Source organism: Solanum verrucosum, unplaced genomic scaffold (genome assembly GCF_900185275.1).
Source record: "Solanum verrucosum unplaced genomic scaffold, falcon-dt-bn FXZP01000261.1, whole genome shotgun sequence".
NCBI classification, from domain to species: Eukaryota; Viridiplantae; Streptophyta; class Magnoliopsida; order Solanales; family Solanaceae; genus Solanum; species Solanum verrucosum.
Window position 1 is genome coordinate 5,415,772 of NW_026019969.1, and position 16,447 is coordinate 5,432,218.

General features: G+C 36.4%; 2 protein-coding genes across 3 annotated transcripts; both read left to right on the plus strand.

Annotated features, from left to right (window-relative positions):
- The first annotated feature begins 502 nt into the window (after nt 1-502).
- On the plus strand, nt 503-9,824 carry LOC125815995 (uncharacterized). 2 transcript variants are annotated; one of them, XM_049495575.1, is made up of 10 exons: nt 503-2,018; nt 2,634-2,859; nt 2,946-3,079; nt 3,165-3,233; nt 4,530-5,015; nt 5,126-5,194; nt 6,670-6,834; nt 7,716-7,932; nt 8,060-8,398; nt 9,180-9,824. In XM_049495575.1, the coding sequence occupies exons 1-10, from the start codon at nt 564-566 to the stop codon at nt 9,293-9,295; spliced, it is 3,276 nt and encodes a 1,091-aa protein (XP_049351532.1). In that variant the 5' UTR covers nt 503-563; the 3' UTR covers nt 9,296-9,824. The 2 variants fall into 2 exon arrangements, with proteins under 2 accessions (XP_049351532.1, XP_049351533.1); XM_049495576.1 differs by having other exon boundaries at nt 2,952-3,079.
- Nucleotides 9,825-10,771: 947 nt separating this feature from the next.
- Nucleotides 10,772-16,132, plus strand: LOC125816017 (serine--tRNA ligase). Its single transcript, XM_049495603.1, has 10 exons — nt 10,772-10,807; nt 10,898-11,050; nt 11,417-11,487; nt 12,338-12,499; nt 12,581-12,686; nt 13,185-13,378; nt 13,776-13,879; nt 13,978-14,161; nt 15,262-15,441; nt 15,562-16,132. Exons 2-10 carry the CDS (start codon nt 10,918-10,920, stop codon nt 15,769-15,771), a joined length of 1,344 nt encoding a protein of 447 aa, XP_049351560.1. The 5' UTR covers nt 10,772-10,807; nt 10,898-10,917; the 3' UTR covers nt 15,772-16,132.
- The last annotated feature ends 315 nt before the right edge of the window (nt 16,133-16,447 follow it).

The following is a 16,447-nucleotide window of genomic DNA, read 5'->3' on the forward strand; positions in this document are numbered from 1 at the left end:
TACTTTATGCAACTCACAACTATTTTTCCAATGATTTATAAAAATGAGAGATTAATTCTTTTCAACGAGATAAACATTTTTTTAATCAACGAAATATTTAAACTGAACATAAATAAGTAACATATCATCAAAAAATTGCAAAAAATATAATAAGTGATTTTATAACTCCATACCTTCTATTTTTAAGCGATATTATGTTTGTTTAATTTTACAAAATATAAATATGTCTATCTTTTTTTAAAAATCTTTCATAATTTTATATTTATAAATATTTAAAAAATAAGTTAGGATATTGTTTAACAAGTGATTTTTTTGATCGGTTAATTGGTCACATTTTATTCATGAAATATAGTTTTATTAGTTATTGCCAAATAGTTTCGGTGTTGATAGGTAATTTTCTATTAAAAGTCGAGTAAGTAAAACTAGTCGGAGTTTGGGCGGTTGAGACCGCAAAATGGAACACGACGGGATCGCCGCGGGAATAAAGTGACACAAAATCGCCGCGGGAATAAAGTGACACAAAATCGCCGCGCAGCACCGCCGCTTTTTGGAGTCTGTCAACTATGGCGGAAGATGACGATGATAGCTTTGGCGATTTCACCTTTGCATCTTTTTCCACCAATTCCCTGAATACCCAATTCACCCCACCCAAATCAATCACCCCCCCTGAAGATGATGAATGGGGTGATTTCGTCGAATACCCTAGTGGATCTGAGCCTTCCACTGCATCCTCCCTCTCCCAATCCAAACCCTTTGACCCTTTTGGTTTCTCCCCTAATAGTGCTTCCGTTTCTGAATCTCCGTCCAAATCTGAACAAGCCAAGAAGACAACTGGGTGGGTGAAACCTTCTGGAGCTCTTCCACTATCATTATTCGGTGAGGAAGAAAATGCTGAGGAGGAAGAGAAAGAAAAGCCTGCTAAAGAGGATACGAATACTGAAGTAAGAAACGGATCTAATGCTAATTTGGGTTATGGATTTGATTCAACTATTTCTAACTTATACAATCATAAGTTGAAATCTGAAAATGGGTCACTTTCAAATTCCGATAATTTGGTAGGCCTGGATAGTGCTAATTCGAATTCCAAAATGTCTGCATTACAGTCGAATGGATTGGGGTTCGATCCGAATTTGGGTTCTCCCTGTGTTAGTAGAGTGCAGAGCTTGAACTACCTGGCGAGCTTGATTGGTGAAGATCAACAGATCAGGGCACAAAGTATGGGTTTTGTGTTGGATTCGAATAATTTTAGTTCTTCTGCTAATGTATCAAGTTCAATTTTTAATATGTCGAATCCAGATTTTGATATGTCCAAATCTACTCTGAGTGGATTGAATAGAACTTTGAGTGCAGATGCTGTAACAAGTTTGAATGATCATGGTCTGCAGATCAAGACTGAAAGTACTGGGCTTGTTTTCGAGTCAAATGCATTGAGTTCTTCAGCAAATTTTACAAGTTCAAGTTTTGGTGTGTGGAATCCGGATTTCCATATGTCCAAATCCAATCAGAATGGATTGAGTAGAACTTTGAGCCTGGATGTTATATCAAACTTGAATGATCAGGGTCAGAATGTGGGAATTGGTCTTAATTTAACTGGTGTAAGTTCTTCTTCAGCTGCCACCAGTTCAAGTGTGTGGAATGTGGATAGTAATAGGTCCAAATCCAATCAGACTGGATTGAACAGAGCACTGAGTCTGGATGCTCTAACAAACTTGAATGATCAGACTCAGCAGATCAAGACTGAAAATAGTGGGCTTGTTCCCAATTCAAATGGTTCTAGTTCTTCTGCAAATGCATCAAGTTCAACTTTTGGTGGATGGAATTTTGATTTTGGAGGATTTGGATCCGCGGTTGAAATGTCAAATTCTAGTTCCGATGTCGGTGGGTTGAATTCAAACATCAATGCTGTTGGCTCAAGTGCAGATTTGGATGATTCTCACAACAACAATGATGACGATGAGGATGGATGGGAGTTCAAGGATGCTTACTCAATTTCTAAGGTTGGAGATTGTAATAGTAAGGTAAAGCTTGACAGTTCTAAGATCAATACTAGATATGGTGTGCACTAGTGCAATAAAATAAAGTTATGTTGTGTACTAGTGTAAAACCTTCTCTGCACTACTTTTAAGCTCATATTGTGAACATGTGATATTGGAGTCATCTGCATCAATTTTGACGGTAGGATGGGAATTCCACGCAGTTATTGTTTATTTTCAGGTTTCCCATTCTTCAATTACTGCATAGCAAGAACTGCTTGCAATGTCTTATACTGTTCAAGTGTTACTTTTTTGGTTATTTTTTTGTCATTCACAATTCATGCACAATTTGGTTACTCTTTTTTGTCGACACTAGTGCATGACTCGGTCAGGACCCCCCCCCCCCTCTCTGATTAGAGATTGTATGGGGGAAAGACAACTCCTTACGTACCTTTAAAGACGCATTATTTAGTGTTTGGATGAAATGTGATCGAATTGAGTTAGAGTGGACATAGAGGATTCCTAATCTAGTTTGAGATTGAGGAATAGCTGATTGATTTCTTGGTTGGTTGCCTTTTTTGTTCTTATTTAACTTGTTTTGGCTAGTTTGTCCGCATGAAGGTGTTTATGGTTCACTAATCTTGTTCCTTGTGTTTGAAGGCTACATCAGAGGCAAAAAAAGAGCATGAAAGTAATGCCTTCTCTTTCAATTTTCACAATGGATTGAATGGCTCAGTTGACTTGTTTGCAACATCAAACGGATCAGCAACATCTGATTCAGAGGCACATCATGCTGGTCACATGCAGGCATATTCCTCTGGGTTTGGCAATAGTTCTATGGATTTATTCACCATGTCAAGTCAACCAATTAATCTATTCGCGACATGTAATGGAATTTCTGCTGTTCACCTGACAATATATTTGGATTTGAGTCTGAACCATTTATGGCATCTAAACCTGTGTATATTTCAGCATCAGATGGTAGACATGAGCAAAAAGAGAGTAATGGTGCACTGGACCCTCATCCAGTTGTTGGGAGCACTGAATCTGATGAGGATTTTGGGGAATTTACAACGGCATCTTCAGATTCTGGATTGAAATTAGAGGTAATTTCATATTGATCTATTTCTGATTAGATACTATTACTGGAGTTTTCCCTTTACAGGCCATTCTTCTAATCTTTTTGTGCAGGAAGAATGGAACGTGGGTGATGTTGCTCATTCTGAACTTCAAGCTTCCGAATCTGATGATAAAGACCAGGTAAACGGTTGATTTAATGGTACTTCCCCTGGTTAAGAAACTACCATCTTTTTGTTGGAAAAAAATTAATCCCTTCTCTTGCTTTTTCCTCCTTTTATTTTCATATATTTTGTTAAGTTTAGTTAGCAATCTAGATTTTGTTGGAGATAGTCTGTGTGTAGTAATTACTTGTTTCTTTTGGTTCTTCTTCCCATATTTTTCTTTTTTTCATTTTGCTTAATATTTGGACATTTTAGGAGATAAGTCTTCGTTCAGCAGTTAGGATATTGCTTTTGCATTTTCTTCTCTTTTTTGTTGCTTTTCAATATAGGTTAACAATTTGGACCTTGTTATAATTTGTTCCTTCTGCGTTACATTCTGGTCATGGTGAATTCTTTGCCCCTGTCAATTATAGTATTTCTGTTTTACGTGTAATGTATAAGTAATGTGCTGAAACTTTCATATGTAAGACCCAATCGCCCTTGTCTTTTTCATGTCTACAACCATGGTGCCTGCCTGTATCTCTTGCAAATTTCTCCCTTCCTTGTTCCATTGATGCTAGATTTGTGGAGGGTATTCTTTTTCTAGATTATTTGGCCATTTGGAGCTTTGAATTCCTTTAGAAAAGAACGATGTTTCCTTGCATACATTAATAATAAATCTCTAAGCTTACTACTCTTGGTGGGATGTGCGGATGTGTGAGTTGGTATAATGGTTGGCCTATTCTACACTCATAGTGTGTGACTTAGTGGTCAATGAAGTGGGTTGAAAACCATGAGGTCTCAGGTTCGAATCCCAGCAGGGACAAAATGTATAATGGTTGGGCTATTCTACACCCAAAGGGTGTGACCTAGTGGTCGATGAAGTGGATTGAGACCTGGTCTCAGGTTCAATTCTAGCAGAAACAAAAACACTAGGTGATTTCTTCCCATCTATCCTAGCCTTGGTGGACAAAGTTATTTAGTACCTGTTGGTGGTGGGAGGTGGCACCTGTGAATTCAATCGAGGTGCGCATAAGCTGGTCTGGACATCACAGTTATAAAAAAATTGGCTGGGCTATTCTTCTACTTTTTAATTCTCTTATTGAGTGTTAGGTTATTTTTACAGGTAGGAACTCATAATTAAATGAGATACATGTACAGTAACTACCATATTTAGTGTCTTTATCTTTCATGAATTGATAAGTTTAGATTAGAGAACTGCGTCATCTACCAAGATTGGTAGAGCTTTTCTTATTTATGTTTTGATCTTCGGAAGTCTAGATTTTAGGCAATTTATTTCCAGTCTTTCCTTACCTTTTCTTGATTTACTATCCAGGTGAAGGAGTCAAAGTTAGAGAATCATAAAGGGGCTCTTCCCCTATCTATATTTGGGGATGAAGAGCTGGAGATTGATGAGTCTTCTAATACTGAAGATATTATTGTCCCCCGTAATGCTTCTTATTTGAAGAATGATAGAAGTCCAGATTCAAACATTTCCATTAATGATCTTATTTCAAATTTATATAGCAAAGCTGAACAGACCTCACCTGTTCAAGTGCCAAATAGTAGTAGTTTTAATCCACAAGATTCAGATTCAAATTCAAATTTGTTGAATGGTGACGATGACCTGGATGATGGTGAATGGGAATTTAAGGACGGCTCTTCTCAAATGAGAATATATAATGACATTCCTCTTCTTACTTCTGAGGATCCACCACAGAGAAGCTTTTCCAATCTCAATCTGGATAATTATTTGGATTTGTACTCTAAATTAAGGAATAAGTTGTGCTTTCATGCTAAGTGCCATCTCGATGACCTTAAGGTCTGTGTGGTTGCTTAATATTTTTTTAATTTTCATCTGTAGTTTCACAGACAGAGAACCAGCTGAATTTGTGTACTGGTGCATTAACTTGTTTATATTCTATCCTCCAGGGAGCTCGAAGCATTGATGGACTTCCAGTGGAGGAAGCAAAAATTTCGACTCTTAATAAGGAAATTGAGGTTTGTGTTCTTATGTTTATGTCCATATGTTACTGAATATGATGAACATTTGTTCATGGTTTTTTATGTCCCTTCCAATTTGTGAGCTGATCAATGTTTAAGAAGTGTAGAAGTCCTACCGCCTATGCTCTAGGATTTAACAGGGTTTTGGGAAAATGTAAAACGTGTTACTACTATGGAACTTCCTATAATTAGCGGAGAAAGTTGTCTGTTGATGAATTCTAGAATTTATATGCAATATACTTTCTCCCAAAAAAAAAAATTCCCTCTCAACAAAGAATTTATATGCAATATACATTGTATTTTATTAGATTTAATGGTACCTTAATGGAACTGACATATACAATCCCTATACATTTTATCAAACTATTAGTAGTTGCCTTCCATTTAGCTAAGCCGAGGCTACTGTTTTCCGTAATTTATTAAATACTCTTTTGCCTTGTTTACCATTGATGTTTTTCAGTTGGTGGAGAAAAACCATAGTAAATGATAATTAGTCATATTATGGTGTACTAATATAGTACTAGAGCCTAGGTATTCAATCTTGGAAAGAGGACATCTGTTTAGTACAGGCCCAAAGTGAAAACATGCATCCAACTTGAAATAAAGAGTGTTTTCTGCTCTCCTAACTTCTCTCCCTCTTTAAGTTCTTTTTATTCATTCTCTGCTTTATTGAGTTCTCAACTTTATGCTCAAGGAGTTGAAAAAGGTGCTTTTCAATAATTCCACTAGATCTGGTAATGGAAATCCTGTAAAAAGGGAGTGCTTCTCAACTCAGGGAACTCAATGATGGAACTTCTGGGCTCTGGCTACTGATACTGCTTGTAGAGCTGTTCAGTTTCCAAGAAATTATTGTAGGTTCAGGTCCTTCAGAAATTGTTTTCACCACCATCACATGTTTTCATGTGCCTCCTTGATTAACTAGGTTTCAGTGGCTCTCTGTTTCTAATAATTTTGAAATATAATCTGTCCATAGGTGTGAATGTGCCGTTCTCAACTTATTTTTTTTTAAAAATTGGTAACTTTGTCTATTCCTCAAAAGTCAGTACTAAAACTGTACTGGTCAGTATTTACAACATGTTCTTCAAATCCTACTATCTTTTACTAAATTGAGTCTAGTACATCAATTATGGAGATAGTATCATTTGAGTATAATTGATTACACCAAAAACATAGTAGCATAAGACAATTTAGTTTGACTTTTTGCATACTATTCTCAATACTATCAAAAGCTCTAGAGTTCCTTTCCTTCCATATTGCGCACCATATACTAGCTGGGACAATTTTCCTTCTGTCTCTATTCTTGGATTGCTTTCCTGATTCCTCCCAACTCTGAATTGCTTCTGTGATCTTGGCAGGCATGGTCCATGACATACCCTTAAGATTCAGGAATAACCTCCTTATTTCCTCAATATGATGTGCGAAAAGATCTTTCTCCGTTGGATGTTGTGTGATTTTTCTTTTTCCTTTTATAGGAGGCTTGCAAGGTCTTTGACCAGGATAATGTTATGTGCAAAGGTGACCACATGGAAGGACATTTATCTCACAATGCTTGTATGAGTGCATTTATTGAGATTTTGCAGGAATCAAAATTTCAAGTACTTGAATCAGAGTACCACTTATCGAGGAGACTATCATTGGTTTGTCATTTTCTCTATTTCATTATGCTTAGAGAGAATCTTTTTGTTTGATACCCCCCCCAAATCCCAAAAAGTCAACTTTCTAACTGCTATAAGTTACTAATCAATTAAGTAATTGTGACATTACTTATTTCTCCCTTCATCCCCTTTTATGTGATAGTATTTGCCTGAGAATGGAGTTCAAGAAAGAAAGACTTTTGAAATTTGTGGTATAAAACAATCCCTAGACATTTATGTGGTGGTAAATCATCTCACTAAGGGTAAACTAGAAAGTCTAAAGTTAAATTATTTCTAAATATAGAAATGTGTCATTCTTTTTGGGGCAGACTAAAAAAGCATAGAGTATCATGAAATGGGACAGTGGGAGTTATTTTAAAAAGAAGAGAGTCTTAATGTTTTCTAAATTACAAGCTTTTTAAATTAAAATTGTCTAGATATATACAAAAGATTTCTAATAATAAAATACATTGAAACTTGTCATTTTATTGAAATGGTCTTCTTGACTTTTTGAATAAAAATTAGCAAGTGCTTATTAAGATATCATAAACTTGGACTCTCAATTTAATCACATTTTGAACTTGGAAAGTCTTTTCCATTATCGGTGAGAAAAAAAGTAAGAGTTATCTTGAGCTTGGGCTCAATTGCATTGTAACAAAGCTTTGACTCAACAGCTATGCTCAATCGAGGAAATAATGTATGGCTCATTTCGGGTTTGCATTTCAAATCAATACAACTTTTTTAAAATCAAATCCACTAATCAAAGAAGAATGTTTTGTATAAAATCCGACAATTAAGCATCCTTTTGGATGTTGTGCTTGTATATCCATGTGTACAAATAAGCTTTGGTTTATTGTACTTAGATGTGATTTTCTGGTAAATAGGTGGAAAATGATTTGGAAACAACAGTGGATCTTATAAGACATGCTACAATGATGCTAAAAATTTTGAGATCAGGATCTTTGGAGGAGCAATCAATGTATGTTTCAGTATGGTATAAAATGATCTCTGCTTGTGCACAAGAGTTGCAACATGGCTCCTGTATCTGGAAGAAGATATTGGAAATGAATGCTGAGAGTCATATGTTATCTCACCCCAGAGGTACATTATCTGTATCTTGTACATGGCCCCTGGAAAAATGGTGCAATGAAAATCTTATATTCCCTAAGTAGGGAAGATTATATTTCTTAGTTCCAGTGTCTTATTGCAATCAATATGATAAATGCAGGAAGGGCATTCATCCGGGCCCTGGGTGAGATTTATAGGGTTACTGTAGTGCTTGAAGCATCTGTGAAACTATGCAAACCCTGGACTTGGTTGGATTCTGCTCAGTGTGCAAGTATTCATTCTATGCTAGATGAATGTCACATTATGTGGTCCTCTTTGGGTCTTGGAGAAGCTCTGTCGAGTATGTTAGATTCTGCTTCTGGAGATGGGAGTTCTGTTGCTTCATTGCTGGACTCTATCAAGTCAATTCATGGTCTTGATGGGCTTACCCTTCAAAAACATCTCTATGCTCAGAAAGAAGTGTGTAGGCTATCACTCCTAACTTTGGAAGTATTGCCAGGTACAGAAATTCTACGAGTTCATAATTTTCGAAGTGAAGAATCATTGCGCTTCTTACCTTTCTTTTGACAAGGCCATGTTAGTATCAGGAGCCACAGAAATTATGTGAGTAGCAGTCATAACAACATAATGGTAAGTTGGAGATACATGACAGGATCTTGAAACTTAAAAAGTGATTTTTGAAAAAATGAAGAGCGAATCATAGCAAGTGGTGCATTTGGAAGTGCATTCTGTAGTGCTTTACCCATGGAATCTATGGTTTAGAGGAATATCTAGACTGTTGTATATTTCCTCTATTTAATTGGTAGAGATATGAATCGTGAAAGAATATTTTTGCTGACTTTTTGGCCTCCCTGCAATTATAAGGGAACCACATTTTCCCCCCTTCTTTGAAGAGCAATTTGCAAATTCTTCCCAAGTAAGTTAAAAGAGTGGAACTGGGCAAAAATATTTTGCGTACAATTTGGCACCTCCCTTGTATAATAAGATCGATCTTATCAGAAGAACAAACAGATAAACAAATCATGGAAGAAACAATTTTTGGGAAATCTCTCGAACCAATAAAGTGAGCATCTGATTGAAGAATTAGGTGTAGGGTCCTAGGCTGAAACTTGCACAAGACTTGTTCCTAATTGTTCGTTTATTGTTACTTTGTTGCTGAAACTTATTGATCTGCTTGGTTCTGTTAATTCCTTGGGAATCAACCTCCACTCACTGTGTAATACTTTTTGAGAGTTTGCTAATTTCACTTTACATTATTACCCTTGCAATGCCAAAATCAGGTATGGAACTTATTGACTGGAATGGAGAGCATTACCTCCTCACACTTGCAAATCTGTGGGCAAATCTTATAAGCAGTGACCCTCCAGAGTTGCCACAATTAATCATTGGATGGTGAGAAATATCAAAGGTTGGTATCATATTTGCGAAGTGTCAAATCTGAGATAAGTACCTTGGATTAGCACCACGTCAACTGGAGATTGCTATGCAGAGGCTGATGTGAAGAATATAGGCTGCTGCTCTCCAGGGCTCTGGCCTTTGGCTTATTTGGAAGAGTTTTGTTCGCACAAAAGTTTACTCTGCGACAAAAAGTTGCAGATCTGGGCATCTAGATACTTATTGCAGAGGCACGGCTTGAGGTTCTTTATAGACGGAAGTAGACAGATGGTGTGAGATACAGATTACTTGATTTTTGTTTGGCAGTCTTTTCTTGCAAGATATGTAGTAAAGCATGTCAGTCATCGTTCCGATTCTTCCTTTCTTTTCCCTCGAATAGGGGGAGGGAGAAGGTATGTGACCAGGTCACATTGTACTATGAAGTTGCTTGTGTATAAGTTGTATGTATTGGTGAAATCTTATGCTACATCCATAAAGATAGAAGTAGGGTTGTCAGGAAACAGAAGAGAGATTGTCGATTCTTTGTAGTGCCTATCTTGTTTATTTCTTATCTTCAATGGTTAATCGAGAAGTGTACAATGTTTAAATATTGTTACTTGAAATTCACACTCAATGCACGTCTCCAAATCTACTGAATATAATCTGGGAAAACAGTAAGTTCAATTATTACTTGACTAAATAAAGTAGAGCCATACTGTGTACATAGAGTTAAAGGGGTAGTTTCGTTTGTTTGGTTATTAGTCCAAGGATAAGTTATATCAGGATTAGTAATCAGTATAGGAATAATCCCGGTCAGATGATGGACTAATAGTATAGGAATGAGTTAGCTATTGCATGATAAAACAATGAAGATGATAAAAATATATCGATGTCTTTCAAATCTTTTCTATTAATAGTATCAACGATTTCTTAGAAATTATGTAATGAATATTATTCTTAAGATAAGAAATCAAATGGTCAATTAATAATACTCCCTTAACCCTTCGGGGTGGCCCATTGATTTGGGCTTGGGACTTCCATGTTAGAGGTCTCAAGTTCGAAACCTCTTGTCAGCGTAAGCAAGGGGTTTGCCTTCTAGGTCGAACTCGTCGCACCGGGCTTGCCTAGTGTGGGTTATCTCTCTTATGTGGTTTGCAAGCTATTGCATAGGACAGGGGTTTTACCCTATGCGCGCACCCAAAGGATAGCAATTGCGGATTTCTCTTGTCATAAAAAAAAATAAATAATAATACTCCCTTACTACCACAATATCTATTCTCAATATAATTAAATCTCAACTCAACACACCTTATGGTGGTTAGGTTTAGGAATGAAAGTACACTATTTCATCAAATATTATGGATTATTAAAGCTACAGGATCATTTTTAACCCAAGTTAAAATATGATGGACTATTTTAGGGTTTTTTTTCTCTAAAAACGTTTGTACATACTGTTGTTTGGATACTGGCTTTGGAAGGCAAACACATAAACCCTGCGCCGCCGCCGCCTTCGACTTCGACTAGCACATCTCCGGTAATTCTGGGTTCATCTCCATTTTTAACTTCAACTTTTTTATAAACATCGATTTTGTTTTCCTTGCCAATTGATTTAGTTTTGTTTCAGTTGTGTAAGTTTCAGAGAAGATGTTGGACATAAATCTGTTCAGAGAAGACAAGGGACACAATCCCGAAATCATTCGTGAATCCCAGCGTCGTCGGTTTGCTGATGTCGATCTTGTCGATCAGGTCATCCAACTTGACAAAGAATGGCGTCAGCGTAAGTCATCTCTATCTTCTTCAATTTACATTTCACAGTAAAATTTCGGTGACTATTCTCTATCTTGTGTGTCATTCTGCTTCTTAATGTGTGTGATGAAAATATATACTAAAGATTAATAGCAATATTAGCAAATAGGATAATGTTTAATAGTTTTGATAGGTCAACTTTAATTGTTTTTAGGCTTTTGTTTGTTGTGGAGAACTCTCCTCTGTAAATATGGCTTCAGCACTGGCCTACTACTTTCAATAGCAATGTTGCTTTGATGAATTTTTTTAGTGTTAAAGACTGATAATTAATTAGTGTCTTAATGTCAGTGGAGGAAATTAAAGGTTGTGATTTAATGAAGATTCGTGTATAATTCAGGCCAGTTTGAGGTTGATAACTTGCGGAAAGATTTCAACAAGATCAACAAAGAAGTTGCCAAGCTCAAAATTGTGAGTGTTCTATTTAGTTGTTGAATTCATCTGTCATTTTCTTCTTGTCAATTGTTCTTTTTACATCGTTTGATATCTTGCAATAAGAGCTCATAATTCAGCACATCGACCAGCATGATTCATGCCTACCCGGCATCGTTATGATTACAGTATACCACATCATTTATTTTGGACCTAATTGAAAGGAGAACCTAAGAAGTTGTTCAATTTCAAGTGTAAACATGCATTGCAATGTACCGGTTAGGCAACTGGCAAGTCTGAAAGCTGTAGAAGATTAGATGGTAGAATAATATTTATTACCTACGTCTCTCTAATGTTTATATGTCATTGATGACCCTATATTCCAGTTCCAATGTTAGGTTTGGTCCTTCTCTATTGTTATAGTCTGAAAGTAAAAGCCAATGTTTGAACCTTATTTCTTGTTATGAAAAGAATTATGGAGGGTAAAAGCTTTGTTTCTGTACCGAAAAAGAAAGATTGTTTATTGATTCCATAGTTAGAAGCAGAAGTGTTTTCCTTCTTTTGACAAAGAGACTGTCCCTCATGCTGGTGAGGAATGATGGATTATAAGAGATAATATTACAATGATCTTCATGTTGTTAAGACTATTTTTATGCTGGCTATCAACCTACCACGATTATCCTCCTTTATTAGAACTTATGGCTCTACGGAACTCAAATAGGTCGAATGCTAATATTGGAATATTTTAGTTCTTGATTCTTGAGCAACTAAAGTTAATTCTACCTATTTCATTGGCTACTGACTTTGTTTTCTTTTTAATATTACCAAGCATGTATGTTTTTCTTAAGTTCAATGTTGGTGTTGATACTGTTATTTTCCTTTGATAAAGTCTGGTGAGGATGCAAGTCAAAAAATTAAGGACACTGCAGAGAACAAGCAACTAACTGCAAAGAAAGAGGCAGAAGTACAAGAGGCTCGAGCCGCTTTATATTCAAAGCTGGAAATCATTGGTAACCTTGTGCATGATTCAGTGCCAGTTAGTAATGATGAGGTATGTGGATTTTGTTGTTTTTTAGTGACATATGCGAGCTTAAAATAAGAACTTCTCTTTTAACCAAAGATTATTTTGTAGGCAAATAATGCTGTAGTTCGAACATGGGGAGAGAGGCGGACTGAGAAGGGTCTTAAAAACCATGTTGATCTCGTGGAAGCTCTTGGAATTGCAGACATAACCAAGGGTAAGGGCTATATTGAGCTATAGGATTAGACATCTTGCATTTATTAAGTGCACTTGCTTTAAAAACACCATATGAGAGTTTTTCATGTGGGTATTAGAGAACAGGACATCTTGCTTTAAAAACACCATATGAGAGTTTTTCATGCATTAAATATCAAATAAACTTATATAGAAGCCCATGGTTGTCTGCTTATTTAAAGCATGGTGCTTACTGCTGAGCTGCTCTGCCTTCTCTCTCTCTCTCTCTCTCCCTCTCTCAGACTGGCCTTTTTTTTGGCATTTACCCATTCTATGCTTGCTTTGTTCACAGTTATTTGGTCATATGTTGTATTCTGGAATTGATTTTCCATCCGTTATTTTTTATCTGTCAACCCGCTATATTCAGGATAAATTGTTCCTCTTACCCTTTTCCTTCTTGAAAATTTTGTTGTTCAATTTGTATTCTTTTGTTCACTGGTATATGACTTGCAAGTTAATGCAAAGTATTTAAAATATATAGGTGCAAATGTTGCTGGAGGAAGAGGTTACTATCTGAAAGGGGATGGTGTACGTCTTAACCAAGCATTAATTAATTTTGCTCTTGATTTCCTGGAGAAGAGGAAATATACGCCATTGCAGACTCCGTTCTTCATGAGGAAAGATATCATGGCAAAGTGTGCTCAGTTAGCTCAGTTTGATGAAGAACTATACAAGGTAATTTCCCGTATGTATTGGTACATGGTGCTGAATGGAGTTAATAGAGACTCATAGTGCCGCCCATTCCATGAATTAGTTACTGTAACTGCAACAAAAGTCCTTTTGAAAACAATGTCGGTTTATTTTGGAGGATCCTTTTGAGTTGTGTCAGAATGAAAAATCACCAATATACTGTTCATTAGTGACAGTAACTCTGCATTTTTTTTAAAGAAAAAGATATTTCATTTAATGGACAAGAAAGTCCCTAAAATATGTACATCAGAATAGAATTTCCCTATCCCTGATGATTTATGGTTTACATTAACTCTACATTCTTAGCATTATTTGAATTCCTGTTTGAAATTATTGATGGCTTGGTGGTGAGGCATACCTCAATTATCTTTTATTTTGATAGGTCACTGGTGAAGGAGATGACAAATATCTGATTGCCACTGCTGAACAACCTCTGTGTGCTTATCATTTGGATGACTGGATTCATCCTTCACAGCTTCCGTTAAGGTATTGTAACACACCTGGCACCAACAGTGTCCTCTATTGCCTCTATTGCCTCTATTGCCAGTTGGCTTTTATGGACTAACATCCATGCCATTCACCAGGTATGCTGGATACTCGTCATGCTTCCGCAAGGAAGCTGGTTCACATGGCCGCGACACACTTGGAATTTTTAGAGTCCATCAGTTTGAGAAAGTGGAACAGTTTTGTTTAACCAGTCCAAATGGCAATGACTCGTGGGACATGCATGAAGAGATGATTAAGAACTCAGAGGAATTCTTTCAGCAGGTACGTCTGATTTTCTCTTCCTTTTTCTGGGATATTGCTTCTGTTAGAAGAAGTATCTTTAAATCTGCTTAAGAAATATTGATAGGACAAAGGTCTATTTATATTTCTAACTCAATGAGTCACCAAAGTCCCTCAATTATTTACTGGGTAGGAACGTGACAAATTGTTACTCGGTCGCTGCAGCACTACCTTCCATAATTATGCTACACCCCTTCAGACTAAATTACACCAATTTGTATTTAGCAGGTACTCATTGGAATCAGAATGTCACTTTGTCTGGGTTTAAACCTCTTGAACACACCGATGCAAAACCATCAGGAGTTATTTTCTTGAAATAATCTTTCTTTTGTCCAATATCCCGTATTCAGATATATATGCAATTAGCTACTTTTGAAATCAAAGTTGTTTGTTTAAGCAACTCATTCTGTTAAATCCTGCAATTTTGTTCTTTAAGATATAGTGGTAATGAATAATTGAATTGCTACAAATTGATTGGCCATTTGTAGAATGAAGTTCTTTTGAAAATAGTCCCGGAAACTGTTTTGCTTTATAGTTTTTATTAGTCAGGACCTGCTTGTGCACAACTGACTAATCCTACCAGGTCCGACCTCCCAGTAGCACATGTATAGGGTGAATTCGCACGTCAAGCTTTTAGGTAGAAGGTAAGAATTAACCTTTTGTTGCCTTAAGGATTGGTTCCTAAGGTTGCTATTCCAACTCTTTGATCCATAGGGCCACCTCTTTAAGGGCTTTGATCTAGCGGGAAGACTGCAACTTGTGATGTGTGGGTTAGGTGCAAGTAACAGATTCAAGACTTGCCGCAGAAAAAAACCTAGTATTTAAGTTGAGAAGGTTATAGAAGGGTGGGCCTGTTATCCACTGAGTTTCGAACCATCCCCTTGGTGTTTCTCAGTTTTTAAAAAAAGATTATTAATGGACCACTAGCTGATTGAAATAAACCCAGTCTGAAATGACTTTGCAGCTCAGGAATGGATTCTGTTTCACTGTGTCAAGTATTAGCCATTTACTATTGTTTAGTCATATTATTTATCATTAGGCTGATTTCAAGGAAATCTAAACATCGCTTTTCTTTTTCACAGCTAAACATTCCTTACCAAATTGTGGCTATTGTTTCTGGCGCACTGAATGATGCAGCAGCAAAGAAGTATGATCTGGAAGGGTGGTACCCTGCATCATCGGCTTATAGAGAGCTTGTGTCTTGCTCAAACTGCACAGACTATCAGTCGAGGAAATTGGAAATTCGGTTTGGACAGAAAAAGGTAGTTCACTAGTGTATATTCAGAGTGTGTTATCAAACAGTGCAAGTCAACTTTAGTTTCCAATGTTTATATTTTGTTTCACACAAATTTGAACTACTTTGACATTTATTGTTTCCTTAGGGTAATGAGCAAGCGAAGCAGTATGTGCATTTATTGAACTCCACCCTTACAGCGACAGAGAGGACTATGTGCTGTATACTTGAGAACAACCAGAGGGAGGATGGAGTTGAAATTCCTGAGGTTCTACGACCATACATGGGTGGGAAGACATTCATGCCTTTCCAGGCCCCTCCAGCAAAAGAAGCTAAAGGAAAGAAGTCAAAGGCATGATAATCTATCCAATCTTATACACTTAAACTTCCATTGTGAAAAGAGCTAAATCATGTATTCTCTTGAACTTGGATTCTCCTTATAAGGAGTCCTGAGGAGGAACAAGGGAATGAAGGCAAGGACAGTTTTGAATTTGGAAGTGTAACAAACGAATTAGAAAACAGTTTATTTAAAGTGGGTCATCGACATAGAAAAGCAGATTGCTATCTCCCACTTGATGTCATTTTTGGTTTAAGTTGATAGATTGCTTTTTAACTCATATTACTGTATTGTCAGATGTTAATTGCATGATTATTTAAACCTTTTTTGAACCTATATCTTGTTGTTATCCCTACTGTAGATGGAATTGTCACTAATAATTTCTGAATTGAGGGATTTTACAGTAATGGGCTGGTTAGTAATATGAGAAATTAAATCTCATGACTACACTACCATTATGGTGGAATGACAGTAGGTTGCCTGTTCATTCTCTCAAGTTTATTCGTAATATTGTGATTTATTCTTATATCTTATAAAAAATAAAATGGTTTTAACTTATCGAACATCTTGTTGAAGTGGATACATATTTCACTTGTTAAAAAATCAGTTCATCACTCATTAAGCTAGCATAGTAATAGATTAACCTTGATTTATTCATAAAAAGTTCAAAATCCGACAAATTGTTGCAGATTGTGGT